Here is a 23,955-nt window from a genome sequence, read left to right on the forward strand (position 1 = left end):
GCTCTGCTCACGAGCAGGAGGTATATATAGGCACCACCATTGGTCCCGGTTGATAGCACGAACCTTTAGTCCCGGTTCGTGCCACCAACCGGGACCAATGGTGGTGGGCCAGGAGCGAGGCCCATTGGTCCCGGTTCGTCCCACCAACCGGGACCAAAAGGTCCAGACGAACCGGGACCAATGGCCCACGTGGCCCGGCCGGCCCCCGGGGCTCAAGAACCGGGTCCAATGCCCCCATTGGTCCCGGTTCTGGATTGAACCGGGACTAATGGGCTGGACCGGCCTGGACCATTGCCCCCTTTTCTACTAGTGATAGGCGAAGTAGTCAGAGTAGAGCATGCAGTAGCCTTCGAGACGATGCCGGTTCTTTGCTTTCACCTGCCCTGGCGCCGAGTCACCTCGCCGCAGCTTTTCATTGCTCGCCAGCAGCTGGGCGAGGGCGGCGAGCACCATGAGATGCTCTTCTTCCTGGACGTCGGCCTCGGCTTCCTCCTCCAGCAGCGCGGCGAGCGCTTCCTTGTCATTCGAGTCCATCGCTGAGGCAGGCAGATCGCCGAACACATTACGCCCGGTGGGCGTGCACCCGCCGCTAAACTGCCCCTCCGCGGCCAGAAACGGCGGCCGGAAACGCCCAGTTGCTGTCCGAGGGGCTGCCACAACAAACCTCTGCTACCTCTGCTATTTTTTCCGGCGGGGGATGGCTATCTAGTGGTGAAGGGCGGCGGGCAGCGCCGGGATATAGCTAGTGGCGGCCGAGAGCGCGGGGGGTGGGAGGCGAGTCGGGGAAGAAAATCTTGACTTTTCCACCTGACGGCGTGGGCCAGCTGTGCTTTTCCCTTGCGCCGGAGCCCCTGATAGCCCCCAGCGCGTCGGGTTCGGCCTGCGGCCGCCGGGCGGAAAAAAGGGCCGAACCGGCGCTTTTCGTCGTCCTGGGGGCGCGACTGGAATGTTTTTTTGGCGCCGGCGCCGAAAAAATCGCCTGGGGGGGCCTGTTGGGAGCGCGGCTGGAGATGCTCTAACCTCCACAGGAAAGGCAGTAGCCGGTTCCTTCAGTTTACCAGAGCACGTTCACTTATCACAATCTTATTCTGTATTACAAGCTCATCTCTGCCAAGTGCAAAGTCATTTGTTGTTTTGCCTTTGGCTTTGCTTTTGCTTTTCTTTATGCCTGATGTCTGCTCGTCATTTCATTTATTTGTCATTACAATCACGAGGATGCCATTTCCAAAAGACGGGGCAAGTTGAAGTGAATCACGCATACTTACCCTTTTATTTTTGAAGAAAAGGGGTTTCCAGCGCTCGGGAGAAAAAACTATAGGGGTGGCCTGGCCCCGACAGTAATAGAATGCTTATCTTTTTTAGAACAAGTTTTTTGGAAAACTGAGATGCTATGCCGGTGGCGCTTTTTTATGAGAGAAATACGAGGTTTTGTGTTTTTTCACAGAGAAATGCCTTTTCTTTAGATCGAGGGCTTGGCTGCTATCTGCGCGTGGGCCAGTCCACGGCCCAGCCCATCTACGCGACCTCCTCCTCGTCTCCCCCGACCCCTAAGGGCATGTACAATGGTTGATAAGGCGGTCTTATCGTAAGTCTTGCATGTGATTTAAAGATGACAAAAAAGTATGTCTACAATGGGTTATATCTTAGCCTTATCTTCAATAACTTGTCATTCCTTAAAATATGGTGAGACAAATTGTGCTAAAAGATCATCTCTTGTCTTCTCTTAAATAAGAGAAGACAATCCTTTTCTTATGTGTTATCTCTCCTCCACATCATCATTTATCCTACGTGGCACTCTTAAGATAGCACCATTGTACATGCCCTAAATCCCTCGCCGGAATCCTTCTCCGCCACTCCCGAAAGGGGCGGCGAGCGATGCCGTCGCCTTCCACGGCGGCGAGCGAGGTTGGCGGTGGCGCGGTTGGCATGGCGGCCTAGTACCCCTCCCCTCCCCTCCCGGGATGCAGGGGGCGGGGGGATAAATGGTACGTACAACTTACAAGCACTGTATATCAGCTACTAGGTAGAAGAGAATCAGTGCAGATTTAGTCTGAGAAGATGCTCCCCCAATATACGGATTGCAAAGGGAAAGAGTTCACTAAACTGTTCCTCCCCTGAATCACCTTTGTTATTTATTATTTTTGGAGGACAGCATGTGCTTTATCGATGTCAGAAAGAACTTGATGTACTCCATTATTTTTGCATGCGATGAACTGAGCTGTGGTCGACACTATCCGAGCAGTGGGACGTGATGTCTCAGCAGCCCAGTATTTGAGTGTTTCACATCTCTAGATTATAGTTGCAAGCGCTGATTTCGTTCTGGATGCCTGCAAATGCCGATGAAATCGTCGATTTCTTCACTCGGATTGAAACACAGCTTCTGTTACTCAACACACACAAACACGCAAACTGATCCGGAGGTGTCCAGATTTAGTGTGCATACATATGTGATAGCCTGAACAAATTCAATGCGGAACCCAGTCAAATATCTATTTCAAGCCGAATGCATGGACACCATCAGACGTGTGAAGTGCACTTCCATGGTCACATGAAAAGCGATGCTGGAGCTTTCAGTTACCGAAAGCACATTCACTAATGAGTGATGCACAAGATTAAAATACATGGCCATGATGACGAACTTATGCTTGTGGCTGCCATGCCTTCTTTTGTTTTCTGCTTTTGCTTTGCTTTGTCTGATGTGCTATGCGTCTGTAAAAGATGGAGGATAGAATCAACACACAGATCACAGATTTAAGACTTCATTTCATCTCCTCAAAGTTATGTTATTATTGCCTCATGTATATGTTCACCCCTTGCCACACACTCAAATATCTAAGGCCTATCTATTTGACGTACCAAATAAAAGTAAGATCATCCATCTTGAATAACTAGTGCAGCACCGTGGGGATGTACAACCATGAATCGCATAGCTGAATTAATCCTGAAGGCTATACGTTAAACATTATGCAACTTGGACTTTACATAATGCCCCTTTGGCCTTGGTGCACATGGCAGGTTATCCCCTTTATTCCTTGCTAATTTATGATTTGTTTCCTTCCTTTAACTCTTTATCTGTCAGAGAACTGTATTCTTTGCTTGCTGATGTAACCAAGCATCGGATCCTTCCTCCGGTTGATGTTTAAGTTTTGTGTATATATAAGTGATGAGTTCAGGCGTTGAGACGCCTCGCCTCGCCCTCTCCTGTCCTTGCCATTTGTTTCTCCTTCCACCAAAACATTCGACCCTGTTCTACTTTCCTTCGTCGTCTAACAGCTAGAAGTGTCATTTCAGTTTCAACTCTTGTTTGTGCTTTCACTCTTTTGTGGTTTCACATCCAGTCTAGGATTGATCTTTTTTCTAATCGCCAATGCAAAAACAAAAAACAGTTGGTGTTTCCCCCTTTCTATTCTTGTTCTCCCACATATAAGAAATAATCTTTGTTTCTAGTGATCAACACAAAAAAACACAAAAAAAATCTTTGTTCCACTTTTAATCCATCTTTCTAGTCATTGTTACAAGAGAAAACAAAAAATCTATTCGTGGTTTCCCTGTTCATTCTTGTCCTTTCACATATACAAAATATTGTTTGTTTCTGGTGATCAATACAAAAAAAAAATATTGATTGCATTCTCCACTTTGCCTCTGCTCTTCCACATCTACAATACAATTACCTTTCCTAGCTAGCGATAAACTAAACATTGATAAAATATCATTTGTGTTTCCCTTTACCATTGTTTTCTCAGATCTACAACTACCAAATTTATATATCTCTACTTTTAAATTAAAAATTATATAAAAACAACATTCAGTGGCTTTCCATCATCGCTATTGTGTTATCCTCGTATCCAGACTTCGTTTTCTTTTCTATGGACAAATACTGAACACACAAAACAAAATATCAGTGGTTTCAGCCCTTTGTTGTTTGTCCACCTTTGTCATTGCTTGCTTTTATATTTACCATCTCTAGCAAAAACCCAAAAGATTGTTGGGTGCTCCCGCTACTGAGATATTTAAAGTAAATCTGGTTGATCAGACCATTTTTTCACATCCATATTAGGGTGCCTAATTCAATCACCGGGTACTTTATATATTGTCTCATTTGTGATCTTTTTACTCACTTCTGGGCTATATAACAAGCAGGGTCAATTTGATTGTGTTTTCACAGGACCATACAAGGAAGCTAGCCTGCATCTTTTGAGGAGAAACGTGGTCAATTAATATTTATTTGTCAGCCTTCAGTTTAAGTATTGCTATATATATGTTTCTCGGTGATCTAAGAAGCTACATGACATTATCTTATACAAATTTATCCCCAATGCAGGTTTCTTAGCCGCTGAGAGGTAAAACATAGATTGATGATTAATGAATCAATATTATTTATACAAAGCTCACTCAGTACGGTTTTGTCTATTAAAAATTTGGACATGGTTATGCTTAAAATATTTATGTATATAGTCCGTTCATTCTTAGGGTAGGAGCTGTCAGTTTCAAGTTGATGCTTACAATTGTTCATGATTTGTTCCGCTCCATCACCAGTTTATCTTCTAAGCAAATGTATTCTTTGCTTCTTGCTCTAACCAAGCATCCCATCTTTGGTTCATTTTATGGTCCAGTTCCTCAGTTTGTGTATATATAAGTCATAAGAGTGCATTTGTTGAAACCCCTCACCCTCTTGTTCCCAAACATTTGTCTTTTCTGCAACTAAATTTTTGGACATTGTTCATCAAAATTCTTTCATTTCTGTCCTAGCTAGCTAGAAGTATGACTTTAGTTTCAAGTCTCATTGGTGTTTTCACTCACTTTTATGCTTTCATATCTAGTTCATGATTAATCCTTTTTTAACCAATCAACAAGAAAACTGGTCTTTTTCCCTATTGATGCTTGTTCGGGGCCTCTTGGGGACCATACCTGGCCACGGCCAGTCTTCCCAAGCAGAAACATAGTTATTTGGCCCACTAAAATCAGTAAATAATGGCCCATATGAGACCAATTCCTTATTTAGCCGTGCTACCACTTTGGGCTTAGCAGTTGGCCCGTCCTAACTTTGTTGTCACGCTCCACTGCTGCTCACATATGCAAAAGTAGTCTCTATTTGTAGTGATAAATAACCAATAACACAATATATCCCTTTTGGTTACAAAAATAATACACAAAATCCATTGGTGTTTTCCCTGTTGATAGTTGTTCTTTCACACGTCCAAAATAGTGCTTGTTTCTAGTGGTAAAACAAAAAAATAATGAAACAATTGGTTGCATGTTCCATTCCCCATTTCTCTTGCACATATAGAGTACAATCCTTATTTCTAGCTAGTAATGAATATTTTAAGAAATCAATTTTGTTTCTCTTTACTGCTGTTATTTCATATATGCATCTATTATTTTTTATGTAGCTTCCAATTATGAAATGTATAAGCAGTCACTGGCTTTTCAGTTTTGCTATTGTGTTGTTGTCCTATCTAGACTCAATTTCCTTTTTTCCACTGATCTATACAAAAAAAATCATTGGCTTCTCCATTTTTGTTTCTTCATGTATAATTTGCTGCTTTTCTAGGTATCAGTTCCAACAAAAACACCAAAAAGGTCGCTGACTTTTCCGAATATTGAGATTTTTCAAGTAATCTAGTTGATCAGATCAATCGTCTCTTTACATACAGTGTCCCATTCTATCAGCAGGTAAAAATTTTGGGTTATCTCTTTCCTATTTATTTCTTGGCGGTATAACACCTAACAATGTCAACTGCTTCTGTTATCTCAGGACTGTAAAAGGAAATTAGTGTGCAACTGCCAAGCCAAGTCAAAGAGAATTAATTTTGCAACCTTCATTTGAAGTGTGACTGGATATTGATTCTTAGTGATCTAGAAGGCAAGATCTGAGAGGTAGATATGTGGCTAATTTATTTCTATTGAATTCAAGCGCCTAACAATCTTGATGTCTTTTGCGTTGCTTGAAATAATCTTTAAAAAATCCCTATAGTAGGAAAATTACATGTGTTTATAGAGAATAATTTAAAACATAATAATATGTAAATACGGTTTTGTCATTTGTTCCAGAGCATAGAGTTCATACCCGCTCTAATCTCAAACTGTTTGTGCTTGATCTACATGTTCCATAGACAAATCTGGAGAGGCTGTCACATGCTGAAATTTTCATGTATATCAAAGATATCTGAAGAAATTCCCTAAAATGTCGTTAATAAATGTAGATGACAAGCAAGATTTACGAACATGTAAAATGGATTTAACAGAAAAATCAACATCGGCGTCGAGGAACAATCTGCAGCTTCGGTCCGCTCGGTATCCAAATTGGAACTAGCTCAATTCGCAGAGTGACAAGCCTATTATTCGCCTCTGCTCTCGATAAAACAAGTCGGACTGGTTAAAGACTGGACCGGACCGAGTAAATTTCAGGCTGAAATCTAGTAACCGGACCCTACAATTTCTTCATCGGGCTAGGAGCGGGCCACGAGTGGGCCGAAAAGCCCGCTTGCTCTATCCAGCCTGAGGTGCGGGGAACTGTGTGTCGTGCTGGACGACGCATGCGCTACGCTGTCGGCTGCTCCCGGCGGTGGTCAGAGAAAGGAGGCTGCATCAGACTAAATTCACCTACAGGAATTGCAGGTACTATCGTTTGGAGCGGAACAAGAGCCGGCCACGTGGAGCACTGGATCGAAAATTTGCTTCCGAGCATGAGCTCTGTGAGAACAGCTAATTGAGTCGAACATTAAGTGCAACCCCTAGTCGTCATTATCAGCCACACGGGTCGGCTCGCACCCATGACGGTCAATTCAAAAATTTACCCCATCTCCGTACAGAACTCTTTCGTCGTGCGCCTATTTCTCCCAAACAACCTATTTTCCCTTGCAACTAACTGTCGTATCAGAACCTACTTTGCCGGATCCCATAGCTGGAGCAACGGAGATGATTCGGGTCCAGATGGTCCCGTGCACCATAACGCCGGTCTCCTGATTTAGTCCTTACTTTGCCTAGTACTTCCTCCGTAAAGAAATATAAGAGTATATCTAAACTGTAATCTCTTATCTTGCAAAGGTTCTTTCTTTAGTAAGTATCGGATTTCTACTAGTAGGAGTACAATCCACTTTACGCACATTATATAGATATTTTGTTTCGCTGCATATGCTAGTGATAATGTGATTCCTTATGAATAACTGATTCGCATCATCTTTTTCTAGCAGGTGACTTGTGCAAACTAGCAAGTTTGGTACACTACTGAACATAAGTCATGGAATCTTCTTCATGGAAAAAGTGGCCCGATCATGTGCGGGATAAATGGCGTGATGATCTGAGAGATAAAGATTTTTGGTATGATTTCAAACTTCTTAATTTACATTCATTACTTTCACAAAGTGCATTTTTATTGGTTATCCATGTCTTTTTTTGGTAGAACAACCTTAAAATGATTATTTGAGTTAATAATCATAACACATTCATTTAGTCCTCTACCAAACATATATCTGACATTTTACTATCTATCTCCAAACTCATCTAGTCCTCTACCATAGAAGTATGGGCTTGAATCCTATCTTGAGGTTGCTTGCCCCTGCTGTCAATAGACTTAGAAGTTACCTGCAATAAATTTCCACAAAAATAGTTTGAAATAGATATGAACTAACATGCTGGTGAACAAATTAAGCTGAATAAGGTTCCATTTGGTTACACGGTGAATTTTAGGAAGTATTTTTTTTCCTTTTTGGACATAATAGTTTACTGAATTTATCTTTTTATTTACTGTAACAAAACAGTTTACCAGAAAGATATTTCAGAATTCAACAAGACATCGCAACAACTACAAACTGGGCAAAACATTCAATGTACTTGTAGATCTATATTCAAATCTCAGGACTTTTAAACTTTGTATCCGAATAATAATCCGTTTGAACGAATATATTCTTCACGACGAGTCCTTCAAAACAAGTGTAAATTGGTACTGATATGGGCAAAAAACCATGTGCCTACATTAGAGCCATTCCAGTCGTCTGATCCAAGGAAACATTAAAAACACAATTACTACGATGGGTAGTCATACAACCATATCCTATACCGTGTATACTGTATACAGGTCGTATGGGCCTAGGTATATGCATACACTTGGCAGCCCACAAAGAGATCACCGACCTACTTGGTATACACTTGGGTTCCCAAAAGAAATCATTGCAGGTTACTTGGTAGGAGACCATGCATGAGTCCCACTTGTACACAGTCTGGAATCCTACTCGTACACAGAGATGACACCTACTAGAAAGAGAGGAGGCCACCGCCATATCAGGGGTATATAAAAGAGGCAAAGAACCCGCAAGAGGACCAAGGTCTACACAATCAACAATTAAGAGAGCGAAGACCTAGCGATCTGTAGAATTCCGTCTAGTTCTTCCACTATTGTCGTTGAGTTGCAACCCAACTCATCGGTTTCACATTGTAACCATTGTTGTATTTTGTCTCGAGAGAAAAGCAGGAGGACCTTCTGCCTATGAGGTTTCCTTTCTCTTCCAGAATTCTTGAAACCTTACGATCAAACTATTGCATATGGAGACACGTCAAAAGTAGATTCATTCCTTTGTCATGTTTGATTACGAGTTTGGGCAGGGGTGACTACATAGATGGACAAGGGGTTTCTTTTCAATTTCCATTTTACAGCTATATATATAGATTGACTATTCATCACCTAGGGTGCAGAATAATGTATTCTACACCCGAGCTAATCTTATGATCATTTCATAAGTAAACTAGATTTGAAATACAAATAGTTACATTCATATTGATTCAATATTTGGCATAAAAAACAAAATTGTATGCCATAAAAGCAGAAAAATGCATTTTATGTATATTTTATGTCAAATAAAATATTTTTTATAGTGATTATATATTTTCTTACGTTCTCTTTTTACGTCTGAAATAAGACAAAATTAACATAAAATTACAGTACATTGATGCTAAAAAGGAGGGGGTGAAGAATAACTATTCATCACCTAGGGTGACGAATATCAATGGAATACCTTCACCATAGAAGGGTGGTCTTCCTACTAGTTGAACAAGATCTGCCTTTTTTAGCTAAGCCAATTCCAATGCCTAGTGGGCCCAAACCTAGGTAAAATCATGTCTAGTGATCCCTACTAACTCGAGCATATCCATATGACCAAACAAATCACACAAATACCCTACCATTTCTCGGCATCGACATAATTATCCTCAATGGCTTGTGTCGATAGTGGGGACCTCGCAACATCAGGTCGGATTTACGTCATCGACTTTAATTTCATTCGCCGAGATGGAGCGCTCACGCTACATCGGTCAAGGGTTATGCACCCACCTCATCTTACGCTGAGTACAGGTGGATGCAAACTATTTCGTGCCAGTCTTTGACCCAAATGCAATGTCATGGGTTTCAGGCATCACCCTCATTGGAGGAGGTGAACTCTCCCAACGGCTGGCGATTCATATCGCCAAGAGGAATTTCTAGATCTAGGATTTGAGGCCTACTCCATCACTGGGTCCTATACACTGGGATTCGCTGATCTATGTTATTGCATGGTGATTACTGGCGAAAAACATGCCGGCCTTCTGGCTCCGCCAAATCAAGACGATATGGCTCACCCTGAAGGCACAATTGACCACTTGACACGCGCTCGATTAATAGCTGAAGGCGACGGCAAAAGCTCAAGTGATTCCTAGAAGGGGCCACAACTACTTCCTAGCACTCGAGGCAAGCTAGACCATCATCTTCTGTCATCATCGACAAAGAGGGCTCACAACCTCATCCATGAGTTCGAGTCCTAGATAACCGAAGGCGAGCATGCGATCAACAACTAGGATGATGAAGGTCGGAGGCCACGAGGACCTGGAGCACCAGCTAGGACGCCAATATCTTGATCTAGGTCGCATAGCTGCGGGGACCCATGTAGGAACCCGTGCACTCTGGGAACATCACACTCCAGAGGATTGTTGATCTCCTTGAAACAATGGGCGATTGCATCGCCACAATCGCGATCCTCCAACCACCACTTCGAGATCGTCATCGCCAATCCAAGAAGCCGAGAGCATAAGAAGAGTCTGTGAGTATATCCTCCAAGTCCCATGTTGCCGGCTTCGGATGGGAATGGTGATCATGGCCGCCGTCGAGGGAGATCTCGTGGTCGTCATACTCTCCCGGGTATTACTACACATATGTCATTGTAGGATGTCGTGAGATTGTGCGAGCAACCACTTGAGTTTCCATCCCAAGGTACGTCCAGGGAAAAACACCGGGGAAGATTTCCAAGAGAAAATGATGAAATGAAAGAACCACCGACAGAAACGGATTGTCGTCACTGTTGCGGAGCCAAATTGAAGTTTTATATGACAATCCACCTCATTAGTAGCCATCGATCCATAGAACAAAACACCGTTCGCTTCTCGATATCGGCAACAAGGGCCACATCGGGCCAAGAATAAGGGTGTGAAACTTCTATTGCATATGGCTATGTCTCCTTCACTAGACACCACAAATGATACAAAACCCAAAGATAGAAGAATATATTTCTCATGCAAGTATTGATCTGAGTTGCTCCAAATGTGGGACCCGGATGGGACATGAAAGGCAAGGGGGGGGGGATGTCAGAAACACTAGCGAAAAGAAAGGGAAACAATAATGTCCTCTTGCTCTCTGTCGGCTAGGGTTTTTAGGGTTTGATTGTTTTCCCGTAGTAAAAAAACCTCATGACATTCCATCACGGCTCTAAGAAGCCAAAGGATATCTTTCCATTGACCAGACTATCTTTAGAGAAAGGTTCTAGTGCTATAAGCCCATTTTGTACTACCAGCATCCCATCTTTTCTTGACCATTCAACTGAAATGGATGGCTAGGCTGACCTCACTAACTTGGCTCCTCCCAGGAAAGTCACCTGCTCCCATGCTTCACTCCAATAGTCATAGGGAGAGCTCACACCAATTTGCAGAAAACCCCCTAGAAAGACCAAAGTACGCCTTCCACGAGTAGAAGCTAGCCTCGGAGTGGGAGAGCTTCATCAGGATGCTCTCGAAGATCGGCAAGTCATGGATCACCGCAACCGAGGGACCGTCGAAGGGGTTGCTACTCATGGATTGAGAGGAGGAAAAGGGGTTGCTATCGCCAATCAAGAGAGAGAGGAGTCGAGAGAGAAATCCATGGGAGCGGAAGAGGTGGAGGGGTGTGGATAGCTTTCTTGTTGTTGTTTTAATGGAGAGGTGGCGATTGAGGGTAGAGGACGATGACGAATGTATGGTGGAGTGGGTCGGCTGGAGCGGTGGCGCGGGAGGAGCAAGGTGGTGGTGCGATCAGTTGTCGCGCGATCGGGGAATAGCGGCGATGGTGGGATCGGGTGCGTGGGAAGGTAGGGAGAAATATAGGGGGTGACGGCGTGGCTCTCATGTGGGGAAGGTGAGCGGCAGCAGCGTAGGTAGGAGGAAGAGCAGCAGCATTGCTAGGGGGGGACAAAGCTAGGTTGATACCAATCTGCTTCGACCGTAGCTGTATCTAGTGCTATGAGTTCTGCTTCCATTGTTGACCTCGTTAAAATGGTCTGCTTGCAAGACTTCCAAGAAACAGCGCCACCTCCATGAGTGAATACATATCCGCTCATGGCCTTTATCTCATCAGCATCTGAGATCCAGTTTGAGTCACTATACCCTTCAAGCACCTTAGGGTGCCCAGTGTAGTGAATTCCATAATTCGTAGTGCCTTTCAAGTAACGCAAAACTCTCTCTAGAGCTTTCCAATGCACATCTCCTAGTTTTGAAACAAACCGGCTCAGTTTGCTGACAGCAAAAGAGATGTCAGGTCTTGTAGCACTGGCTAAGTACATAAGCGAGCCAATAATCTGAGAATATTTCAATTGGTCTCGAGCAATTCTTCGATTCTTTCGAAGCAAGACACTAGCATCATATGGTGTTGGAGAGGGCTTGCAGCCACTGTAGCCAAAGTGACTCAAGATCTTTTCCACATAGTGAGATTGAAGCAATGTAATCCCACCATCATCGTCTCTCAACAACTTGATGTTCAGAATGACATCAGCCACTCCTAAATCCTTCATCTCAAAACAGCGAGATAGGAAATCCTTGACCTCCTTAATAACATTCAGATTTGTTCCTAAAATCAGTATGTCATCAACATACAAGCAAAGCATAACTCCCTCGCCCCCACCATGGCGATAGTAAATACATTTGTCAGCTTCGTTCACAACAAAGCCTGCAGCTGTTAAAGTTCTTTCAAACTTCTCATGCCACTGTTTGGGTGCTTGCTTGAGTCCATACAAAGACTTCAGCAACTTGCACACTTTCCCTTCCTGACCATCTATTACAAACCCATCTGATTGTTCCATATAAATTTTCTCGTCCAACTCTCCATTTAGGAAAGCGGTCTTATAACATCCATTTGATGAACGAGAAGACCATGTGAGGCAGCTAGTGAAAGCAGAACTCAAATAGTGGTTAGTCGAGCCACAGGTGAGTAAGTATCAAAGAAGTCTTCACCTTCCTTTCGGGTATAACCCTTAGCCACGAGCCGATCGTTGTACTTTTTAATAGTACCATCAGGCCTAAGCTTCTTCTTGAATACCCATTTGCATCCTATAGGTTTGCACTCATAAGAACGATCAGTTATCTCCCAAGTTTTATTCGCCAAGATGCAATCCATCTCGCTACGAACTGCTTCCTTCCAGTAGTCAGCATCTTCAGATGCATAGGCCTCTGAAAAAGAACTGGGAGTGTCATCTATGAGATACACAAGAAAATCATCACCAAAGGACTTTGGGGTCCTCTGTCTTTTGCTCCTAGTAGGAACTTCATTGTTCTCCTACAAAAGACTTTCAAAGTGTTTCATCGAAATGGCAGGCTCAATAATTGTAACTGGTTCCTGATTCGATGAACTAGGCATCTCCTGATTAGATGAGGTAGCCATATCCTTCATGGGAAAGATATCTTCAAAGAAATTCACATCATTCGACTCCATGATCGTACCGACATGCATGTCAGGTACCTCAGATTTTACAACGAAGAATCTATAACCAATACTATGAAAAGCATATCCCAGGAAAACACAATCCACAGTTTTTGGTCCCAGCTTCCGCTTCTTTGGAATTGGCACATTGACTTTCGCCAAACAACCCTAGGTTCGTAGATAGGAGAGCTTTAACCTTTTCTTCTCCCATTCCTCGAATGGAGTTATCTCTTTGTTGTTTGTGGGAACTCGGTTTAGGACATAACATGCAGTCAATACGCCTCCCCCCACCATGCCTTGGAGAGACCCGATGTGTCTAACACGGCGTTAACCAAATCAGTTAGAGTACGGTTCTTTCTTTCGGCCACCCCATTTGACTGAGGTGAATAGGGAGGCGTCCTCTCATGGATTATACCATGTTCCGCACAAAAAGCATCAAATTAATTGGAAAAATACTCTCCACCACGGTCGGACCTAAGCCTCTTGATTTTTCGATCAAGTTGGTTTTCCACTTTAGCTTTATAGATCTTGAAAAATTTCAAAGCCTCATCCTTAGATTTCAGAAGATACACATGGCAGTATCTAGTGGAGTCGTCAATTAAAGTCATGAAATATTTCTTTACACCTTTTGTCAAAACACCATTCATTTCACATAGATCTGAATGTATGAGTTCTAGTGGTGCAAGATTTCTCGTTTCCATAGTCACATGAGACTTACGAGGTTGCTTAGCTTGCAAACACACTTGACACTTGGATCCCTTGACGGTGGTGAAACTAGGGATCAAGTTCAACTTCGCTAGTCGCGACATGCGACCAAAGTTAACATGACAAAGAAGTGAATGCCACACGTTTTATTCACTATTGTTGCAAATATGATTAACAACTTTATTGCAAACGTCTGATAAGGATAAATGAAACAGGCCTCCTGACTCATAGCCTTTACCAACAAAAGTTCCATACTTGGAAATTATAAATTTATTCGACTCAAAGACAAGCTTGTAGCCATCTCTACACAGAAGAGATCCGCTAACAAGATTTTTATTGACGGAGGGGACATAATGCACGTTCTTCAGCCGCACGATCTTCCCCGAAGTAAACTTCAGATCGACCGTGCCAACACCACAAACAGAAGCACTTGAACCATTGCCCATCAGCATGGTTGAAGCACCTGCGGTCTGATAAGACGAAAACATGGAAATATCACCACATACATGCACATTAGCACCCGTGTCAATCAACCAATCAAATGACATACTGAAAGAATAGTGGGAAATATACCATACCCAGCATCCTTCATTTCAGTGTCTCCAATGACAACATTAGCGGTCTTGCCGCCTTTCCCAGGATGACGCTTGTCATAGCGATTAGGGCAACTAGGAGCCCAATGATCAGGATCCCCACACACATGACAAACACCTTTCTTTTTTGTCATTCTTCTTCTTGAAGTTAATGTGCTGCACAGCCTTGTTCTTCACATCAAACTTGCTTTACCATCAAACTTGCCCTTGTTCTTGAACTTGTGGGGCTGGAAGTTCTTCTTTAGTACCAGATTGGCACTAGAACCTCCCTCAATACCTCGAGCACGGTTGTCCTCTGCTGTCGCTTTTTCTTCCACATCAAGAGTACCAATGAGATCCGGAACGGAAAACTCCTGCCTCTTATGCTTCAGTGAGATAGCAAAGTTCCTCCACGTGGGAGGAAGCTTAGTGATGATACCTCCGGCAATAAACTTGTCCGGTAGGATACAATTGAAGTGCTCAAGTTCTCTAGCAAATGACTGTATCTCATGAGCTTGCTCAACCACGGAGCGCTCTTCAGTCATCCTGTAGTCATAGAATTGCTCCATGATGTACAGCTCAGTGCCAGCATCCGAGACCCCAAACTTGGCCTCGAGTGCATCCCACATATCTTATCCATTATCAATTGATGCATAAGCATCAACTATGTTCTCACCAAGAACACTCAAGAGAGCAGCCTTAAACAAGGTATCCATTTTCTGAAAAGCTTGTGCCTGTTGGGCATCTTTCTCTCCTTCAGGTTTGCCAAGAGTGGCGTCATAGCAACTCATGGTTTGAAACCATAAGACTGCTCTCACGCGCCACCACTTATAGTGGATACCCTCAAACATAGGAGGTCTCATGGAAGCAGCAAAACCACTTGGGGTAAATTGCCTATAATAAGGTTTTTGGATTGTTAAAAATATGAGCAATTTACCGAATGATATTATTAACAGAAATACTAGATAAAGCATGACTAGTATAGAAGTGATAAAACAAGCCATGCGATTTGACAAAGAGAAGGTAAATAATATCTGCATATATGAGCTAGAACGATCATCTCTAGAGCAGACAGTAGATCAAGATGCATATATGAAATAGAGCGTAACATGTGTAGGAGAAACACTAGAACAAGGAACTGTTGCAGGACTTCTAACAGGAAAAATAAGAACGCGTACTGGACAGCAGCAGGAGCAGAGGCACTGGACGTGGGGTCGGTGTCTTCCATGTCGTCGAGGAGGTTGTCGACGTCGGGGAAGTAGTCGTCGGAGTCCGGAGCATCCGTGACGAAGAAGTCAGTAGTCGCGCAGAGCGCTCCCCAAAAATCTTATCACCCTTCTCCCGTACAGGACTCAAAAGGTGCGGTTTCGAAGGCCTACTGTCCCGACCTGCGGTGCACGCTGCAAGTCGGGATGGGGAAGATCGTAGCAGTAGCGCAGTGCTCAGAAACTGGTGGCAAGAGGAAGAAGTAGTTCTGGTGCGTCTCTCTGAGAGGAGCGACCTTCCTTTTATAGGCGCAAGAGAAGGAGGCGAGAGGCTGCGCCGGGAGCTGAAGGGAACGCGGGAGACGAAACAAACAGTCAGCAGCCGAAGGGTGCGAGCGTTCGTATTCAATATCCACTACAGCAAAAACTTTCCATCTCCGAGTGACCTTTCTTATACCCGTAGTGCGGGGCAAAAATTTGGACATCAGCTCGGCTCATTCCCGCAACCCGCGGCGAGGCGAGCAGCGGAGGAGCGCGCGCGGATATCCCTCTTGTTCTCATGCTCATACAAGTGGGGAAAGAACCTCCCTTATAAGGAGGTCCAACTCCCACTAAACTAGCAATGTGGGACTAAACTTTTAGTAGTGTCCCTTGCCTTGCATAAATGGGCTAAGTGGGCCTCTAGGATTTATTTAGGAATTTCTGAAATAGTTATTGGGCTCTTCCAAAATAGACTAAATTCCAGCTCACAATACGCTTCTTCCCATAAGTTTACGCTTTTACTTTGAATTTAAAACATATATACTCCCTCCGTTCCTAAATAATTGTCTTTCTAGAGATTTCAACAAGTGACTATATACAAAGCAAAATGAGTGAGCCTACACTTTAAAACATGTCTACATATATTCGTATGTTGTAGTCCATTTGAGATGGCTAGAAAGACAATTATTTGGGAACGGAGGGAGTACACGTGAGGTGGTATTATTTGTGCCCTGGCGCCCGAAGCCATAGCCCGTAGCAAGTCCCAATACAATAGGTTCCCACAACTTGCCGTGAACGACACAAGTACATCCAACCACGGCCGTCCCTCCTGCAATAAATACAGGCACAACCAAGCCTCCTCTACTTCTTGGAAGCACGTAGGCCTATGGTCTAGATCTGGGTGCGATTGGCCTCCAACGAGCCATGACACGTCGTGCCGTGCTGCTGGACGGCGAGCACTCGGCACCCTAGGCACTTTGGCGTACCGCCTCAACGACATGACATAGATAGGCACCTGAGAACATATCGTGCAGCCCCACGATGATTCGCCGCGGCACCTGGAAGTAGGGGTTCAGGAGCGCCACGCCGCTGACCATATCGCCGTAGCCTTCGATGCACTCCTTCCCAATCCGTATCGGCGTGGCGTGCGCCATGTTGGCACCGGCGCTGTCGCCCTTGAGGACGACGTGTGAGGCGTCGCCGTGCGCGGCGAGTCACGGCTCGGCGCCGTCGTATGCGGCTGGGATGGGGTACTCCGCGCGACGAGACCGTAGTTGACTGAGATGACGACGGTGGGGACGGCTGCGACGAGTTAGGCGCTGTAGCTGCGGTAGAGCGGGGACGCGGCGGTGTGGATGAAGAACGCGTCGCCATGGAAGAAGATGACGACGTGGGAACTTTGGGCTCCGCAGCGACGGCGGTGGGGACGTAGAGGCGGGCGTGGATCATGGACGATGTCCTTGGAAGCGACGCCATTGGCGGTCGACGCGGCCGCTCTTGTGCACGCGCAAGACGCCCGGCATATCGTACTCCAGCTCCAGCTCGAGCAGGGCTAGGTGTCGGGACGAGGTACGGTGGGGTGTCTCCGCTAGCTCCTCGGCCGGCCGCCACCGATCATATCCGCTAGAGGCTCTCGCCGAGAGGATACATACAGTCATACAGACCAGCATTGGGAGCGTCCAGATCGAGAGTCTGACTACGTTTCCAGCCACCGTGGGCAAGCAGACAAGCAGCTGGATGGATATGTGATATGTGCCTTCCGGCCGGAAGGAATCAATTGATTCAGAGCTTGTGATCCGGCGGAACCAATCAGAAAGTGTGCACCTCTCCTCTCCAATAATGTGGTTGGTGGAGTAGAATATTAGTTCACCGATGCAGAAGCTCTCCGTGATATGTTTCATCTGAAGCCACAGTACATCAGGAGTGCAGGACCATCAAATTAACACACAGCTAACAAATTGTCCACCGACACGGAAACTTCATCAATGTAGTACAGTGTGCGTGCATTCACATTTCACACTGCGTGCTTGTGCTCATATATCAGCATGTGTAGACAATTAATACACGGCCGTGTAAAACAGAATTGTGAGTTTCCCATAGAAGAGTGATTTCATGCTGCTAAGGTAAATTCAAATTAGACTTAGATGGAAACTAGGTATATGGATTAGAGAAATTCATGCAAGTTTATCTAGAGCTTGGGTCTCTGATTCACTAAACTTAATTGTAAAATTGGGATTAAACTTACTATTTCTGCACTCATTATCTATACCTATCTACTAATAAAGTACGTAGTGTTTTGCCCCAACTTGGGTCCAGTATTAAGTTCCCCAGCTGTTTTTTCAAATAATTTATATTTATATATGTAATTTGACCAGAAATATGTTTAGTTTCTCGAGGGCCTGCATTGCACCCTTTTTTTTCTGCAGACTAGGGAGTACCAAAAAATATTTGTGCTTTGCGGGATTGCAACTCATGACCACAAAGGCCTCAACCAGCTGACTTAGCATACTTGTGCTAAAAAATAGGTTCATTATTTAATTAAAAAGTCCCACCTTGACTCTTTGCATGAGAATGCATCAATTTACATACATTTATAAATTGCGTGAAAATTGGGAGCCAATTTAAGAACAAGGAACAGAGGGAGCGAAGGAATTAAATGGATTTGGGCTAGCATGACTGGCTGGCACTAAATAAATAAAATTGTTTGATTTGCATGGATGGTTAAGTCAATATAAATTAAGCGAGTTAGTAAGAAAGACCAGATTTCGTGATTGTCGCTGGGGAGACCCTATAATTAATGAATTAATCCTTCTGGAGTCCGTCAATCTTGCGTAATAATTATTTTTAAGACTTTCATGACATAATAACCACAACAAAGGAGGGAGTGGATTTCAACCTCGGCGTGCATAGGCACCATCCGGATGTTGTTGTGTCCATTGATATACGTTTTTATGGACATGTCAACTAATTCTCCCGTTGCAACCCACGGGCACATGTGCTAGTATTATTTATACACATTTTATAGTTTACAAGCTGGATATGAGAGATTGGTTGAAGTAATCAAGCTGCTCGAGTTTTGATGCACGCATGAACACGATCGAGCTTGACAGATTGATGTTGGCCAGCCGGCTTGCTAGCTGTTGAACATTGTTTAGTCCTCGTAGTAAGAAATACCCAAAATAGGATTACTAAATTTGTCTTAGGGGTTCACATACGGTCCAATGTACGACTTCTTATATGTACCCTAAGCTGCCGCCGCCTGGCTGCCATACCAGTGCCGCCCCCTGGATCTACTGCCCCCTCACCAACGGCGTCGTCGACATGTCATCTGCGCCTCCCTCCCGGACTAGCAAGTCTGCGGCTCGATCGGCATGAACGCTGATTGCGTGTGCACGCGAGGGACGCGACTCATACTGGTGGTGGTAGTGGTGGCGGCCATGTACGCGGACACGACCTACTTCATGGGGCTCATCAACCCGCGGCGGCGGCAGGAGCTGGACGTTCCCCCGAGGCGGTGGCGCTGGCAAGGGCAAGGCGACGAATGCGCGTGCCCGAGTGCTGGCGATGCGCTGGAGGAGTGAACCGGGCAAGCATCAAGATGGTGCTGAGCGCGCGGACCAACGTCGCGTGGAAGGCCTGCGCGGCGGTGGTGGTCACCGCGTCGCTGGTGGAGGCGGTGCTGCGGTGGGAGGGCGTGCGCGTGCTGCTGTACGAGGGTGTCTGGGACCTGCGAGACGGAGAGGCGTGGCTGGAGGAGGTAGACTAGGACGGGATGACGACGCTCAGGGAAGCGGAGTGGGTCCTGTGGCGCAGCATCGCTACCAACCGACGCTTCGTCCACGGCCATCCTCCTCAGCTTAGCACCGCCGATTGTGGCCTGGCTACTCGACGTTTGACCTGTCGGGTGCAGCTTGGCACATGGAGCTGGAGCAGAGGAACCATCCCTGCCGTCCACCCCTGCTCGCTTCTCCGGCAAGCTTACCGGGCCGGCGGCCACCGGCCTTACCGTCCATGACCGCGTTCCTCGGAACCCTGGCAACTCGCCAACTTCTCTGCTCGCTGCATCGCTACCCACAGGCGCTTCATCCACGGCTCATCGGCTTGGCTCCGCCGGTTGTGGCATGGCTACAGGACATTTGACCTGTTGGCTGCATCTTAGCACATGGAGTTGGAGCTGCTGGCTGGATCCTGGTACGTGAGTAGACAACGCGCGGTGATTATTTTAGTTTGTGACAAATTTGCAGAAACCCCCTCCAGTGTCTGCGTATTTTCTCTGTTTCGGTGACGTGTCCAGTCAATGCCACTGTGTACCACTTGACCAACGCCACATCAGCGGATACGTAGACAAAACAGTATTTTGGACCGTATGTGAACCCCTAGAGTAAGTTTAGGGGTGGTATTTCGGGTATTTCTAACTACGAGGACTAAATTGGCCAATGCGGCGAGTATGATGATCTAGTATGAAGTTTTCTCTTTTGATTAGTATTTAAGTGCTAATAATTAATTCATTTGCTTATGTGGTCAGGTTTAATGGATACCGTAAGACACCTTCATATATTGACTTGGTCAATCGACTCACCTGGGGTTATCACGTGTGTTGGAATGTTGGGGTGGGGCCCATGGCTTCATTCACACCAGCCATATCAGGCATGGCCATGGAGATACGGTACCGACGACAATTCAATCACGTGATAAAGGTGGATCTGAAGCCCACGCCAATGGCAGAGGAGGCCCAAGGAATAGGCTTCATGAGCATCAAGTACCAACTCGCCGTCGGTGCAGCAAAGGAGCTTGGCCTTCTCGACCAAGCATACAACCAGTACAAAGAAAGGCACGACGAGCTACAGTACTACACCTACGGGTGCTATGATGGTGGTACCTCTTCAACATTGGCGAGACACGTGCAGCAACATATAGTTTATAAGATCATCAATAAGTTGGTAACCGAGAAGTACTTGCTAGTGGCTCAGAACCTCCAGTGGCCAATTGAGGCTCGCAGTTTTTCACGGCATTGCGGCCTTCCTCTGCTCCCTTGGATTGACGCCTTCAACTGGCACATCTCGACCACTTCTCGTGAAGCCTGCAACAAGAGCAAGTTAGACGACGACAGAGTTATATCTATTTACACAGATGAAGATGTTCTGTGTCTCACTCTCTACGCACTACATCAATCGGCCGAGCAAATATTCATCAAGATCTGCCATGAAACCAAGGAGTATTGGCATTGCATAGCCCTTGATTGCTTCCACTATGCCACGACAATCTTTGGCAAGCATTCGCAAGTGGTAGATATCACCTCAGATGAGCTCATCCACCAATGGGCCGCCCAAGGCATCTTGCCTTGTATGAGCATCGAGGGAGAGGAAACCAACACCATCAGAAGCAAATGTTCCTATATGCATCGAGTTGGAAGGGTCGTCCTTGAAGCGTTTCAGAAGTACTCTTTGTTGCAGCTACCTTTTTATCTTGCTACTGAAGCTTATGAAGCCACCAATACCGGCGCACAATTCTTAGCATATCATGGCCTCATTGCAGAAGGCAGCAAAGTTGATGAACTCTTTGATAACAATAAGAAATGGATTTCCTTCTCCGCTGACCATGGAGTGCATGTAAGCCGGAAATGGTTTAGAGCAGAAGAAACAAGGGGCACAACTGCACTTATTCTAAGAGGCTGCTCAGATCAATCGCCCGTTCTTTCCAAGCTGGACAGTTTCTTGCCCAAGCTTTCTTTTCTTCTTGTTCTTGATCTCTCCTACACTCCAATAAAAGCACTCCCTTCTTCCATTGGCTGTCTGCAGAACCTACGGTTGCTCTCACTTAGAGGCTGCCATGATCTCAAAACTCTTTCTAGTTCATCAGCAACAAGTATTACTTCATATTCACCATTGTCCACCCTATACCAGCTTGAAATTCTTGATATGAATGGAGTTCCATTTTCTCATCTGACGCAAGAGCTTATTCTCGCCACCTGCTCCAACCTTGTGGACCTACCTCCTTCAATGGCTTCTCTATACAGCTTAACCACCCTTGAGGTCACAGGGACTCAAATAAAATACTTCCCGCAGAAGATATTTGAAGAACTAAAGAAGCTACAACCGCTCAAGCTCATTGAAAACAATGAACTGATTTCACTCGCAAGTCCAATCTCTGGTGTCCAAGGAGTCAAATTGGAAGGGCATCCTACCCTTACATCATTCATGTTGGTTGGCGCAACTCACATAAGGTGCTTGTCTCTCCGTGGATGTAGAAAACTTGAGTCTGTCGAGATCAATAATCTTGGTGCCTTGGAGGAGCTTGATTTGTCAGGTACAGCTACCAAGGAGCTCCCTGCAGATATCCCTAACCTTCCCAAGCTTAGGCGGTTGCTCTTGCTGGATGTTCCGTCTCTGAGGCGATTTCCTTGGCATAGGTTGGAGCGACTTCCTGATGTCTTTCATTTGGACCATTGTTCAGAAGGAAATGGTAATCACTCTAATCAAGTTCCCCAAGTGTGTGTAACTGACCCCAGGTTCTTCCATAGCTTCAGTGAGACTGTTGTGGATTTCGTAAGAGATGGACGGTTTCTCCAATCATTCAATGTTCGAGTCGCACCATGCATTAAAAATAGCATGCGGCTGCAAGATGAAGAAGCCATTCTTGATAGCAAGTTGCCGGAGTTGGTGCAGAAGCAATCAACTTATGTGGATGTACATATGAGGTGTTATGCAGAGGAAATTGCAATTGCATCACCGATTACAGTTCCCCTTAACCGAACTGAGCGCCACGTGGAGATCACGTGGACACAATCAGCAATTGATGGTTTATTTTACCTTCTAAGCGTCAGTAAGTCAATATCGGTGTCATGTGACACTGTTATCAACTATTTTCCTAGCTGGATCAATTTTCACGAGCTGGAAGAATGTGAGCTACGTTGGTGCCATAAAATGGAAGGAGTTGTATATGGCACTCAAGGCATGAAAAAACTACGCAATATGCATGTATGTAATCTCAAAAGTCTAGTTTGGTTCTGTTTAAATTCTTGTGACTTCAGTACACTAGAGCACCTGCACTTGGAGGACTTCCCAAGATTAGAGTGCGTGTTGCCAGACACAGCAACACTGCCATGCCTCAAGACACTTGACATCCTGTTCTGCTACGAACTCAAGACAATTTTCATCAACGAGAACACACTAGAGAATACTTATCAGCTCCCAAGCCTCCAAAGGATACGTCTTCAGGAGCTGCCACTGCTCCATCTCATCCACTACACGGACGCCACCATCACAGCACCTGTGTGGAAGGAGCTCCACATCCGAGGGTGCTGGAGCCTCCGACACCTCCCGCTCCTACAAGGACACCAGCCGAAGATAGTGAAGGTGAACGGCGAGAGGAGCTGGTGGAGCAAGCTCCACTGGGGCTCACCCCTGCACCGTGACAGCTACGACCCCAAGCTTCCACCGCAGTTTGCCTCCTTCGACGAGCATGCCGAGATGAGCAGCTACCTCAGATGAACTGATGTCATCTCCATCAACACATCCATCGATCCATCAACCATTCATTCACCACAGAATACCTTCCTAAACATTACCTTGTTCACAGTGTTCCACCATAGGTACATGCTATATATATTTCAACCACTCGGGTCCGCAAGATGACACTTATTAGCTCCAAAAGGTACATTGGCTCAGGTAACTGTGCGTCCGACTGAATCACCGTTTTGGAAAGGGTTGATGAGAGTCAAGCCCCTCTTCTTTAACAGGGCAAAGATCTTAGTCCGTGATGAGGCTAATACGAGGTTCTGGGAGGATACGTGGCTTGGGGATACACCCCTGGCACTTCGATATCCTACTTTGTACAACATTGTTCAACGTCGAGAAGCTTACGTTGCAACAGTCTTACAGTCCACGCCTCTCAATATTAGCTTTCGGACGCTGGTAGGCGATTGTTGGGAGGCCTGGCTACATCTTGTACGAAGGCTGATGGATGTCCAGCTGTCTCAGCAGCCCGATAGATTGTGTTGGAAACTGACTAAGGACGGCGTGTTCTCGGTCAAATCCATGTATCTGGATGTCATAAACACCAGTGTGATTCCTTAATCGAAGCACGTCTGGAAAGTTAAGTTACCTTTGCGAATCAAAGTGTTTATGTGGTTTGTGCATAAACAAGTCATTTTGACAAAGGATAATCTGGCAAAACGCAATTGGACGGGTTCTGCTAGGTGTAGTTTTTGTGATCATAATGAAACTATCAGGCACCTCTTTCTAGA

General features: G+C 45.3%; 1 protein-coding gene across 1 annotated transcript; it reads left to right on the forward strand.

The window, feature by feature from the left end:
• Positions 1 to 3,202: 3,202 nt before the first annotated feature.
• LOC123084700 (uncharacterized) lies at positions 3,203 to 23,611 on the forward strand. The gene is made up of 6 exons (XM_044506190.1): positions 3,203 to 4,078; positions 4,166 to 4,340; positions 5,552 to 5,673; positions 5,756 to 5,877; positions 7,194 to 7,320; positions 20,236 to 23,611. The coding sequence occupies exons 5-6, from the start codon at positions 7,241 to 7,243 to the stop codon at positions 23,198 to 23,200; spliced, it is 3,045 nt and encodes a 1,014-aa protein (XP_044362125.1). The 5' UTR covers positions 3,203 to 4,078; positions 4,166 to 4,340; positions 5,552 to 5,673; positions 5,756 to 5,877; positions 7,194 to 7,240; the 3' UTR covers positions 23,201 to 23,611.
• The last annotated feature ends 344 nt before the right edge of the window (positions 23,612 to 23,955 follow it).

Source organism: Triticum aestivum, chromosome 1B, assembly GCF_018294505.1.
Source record: "Triticum aestivum cultivar Chinese Spring chromosome 1B, IWGSC CS RefSeq v2.1, whole genome shotgun sequence".
In the NCBI taxonomy this organism is placed as follows: domain Eukaryota; kingdom Viridiplantae; phylum Streptophyta; class Magnoliopsida; order Poales; family Poaceae; genus Triticum; species Triticum aestivum.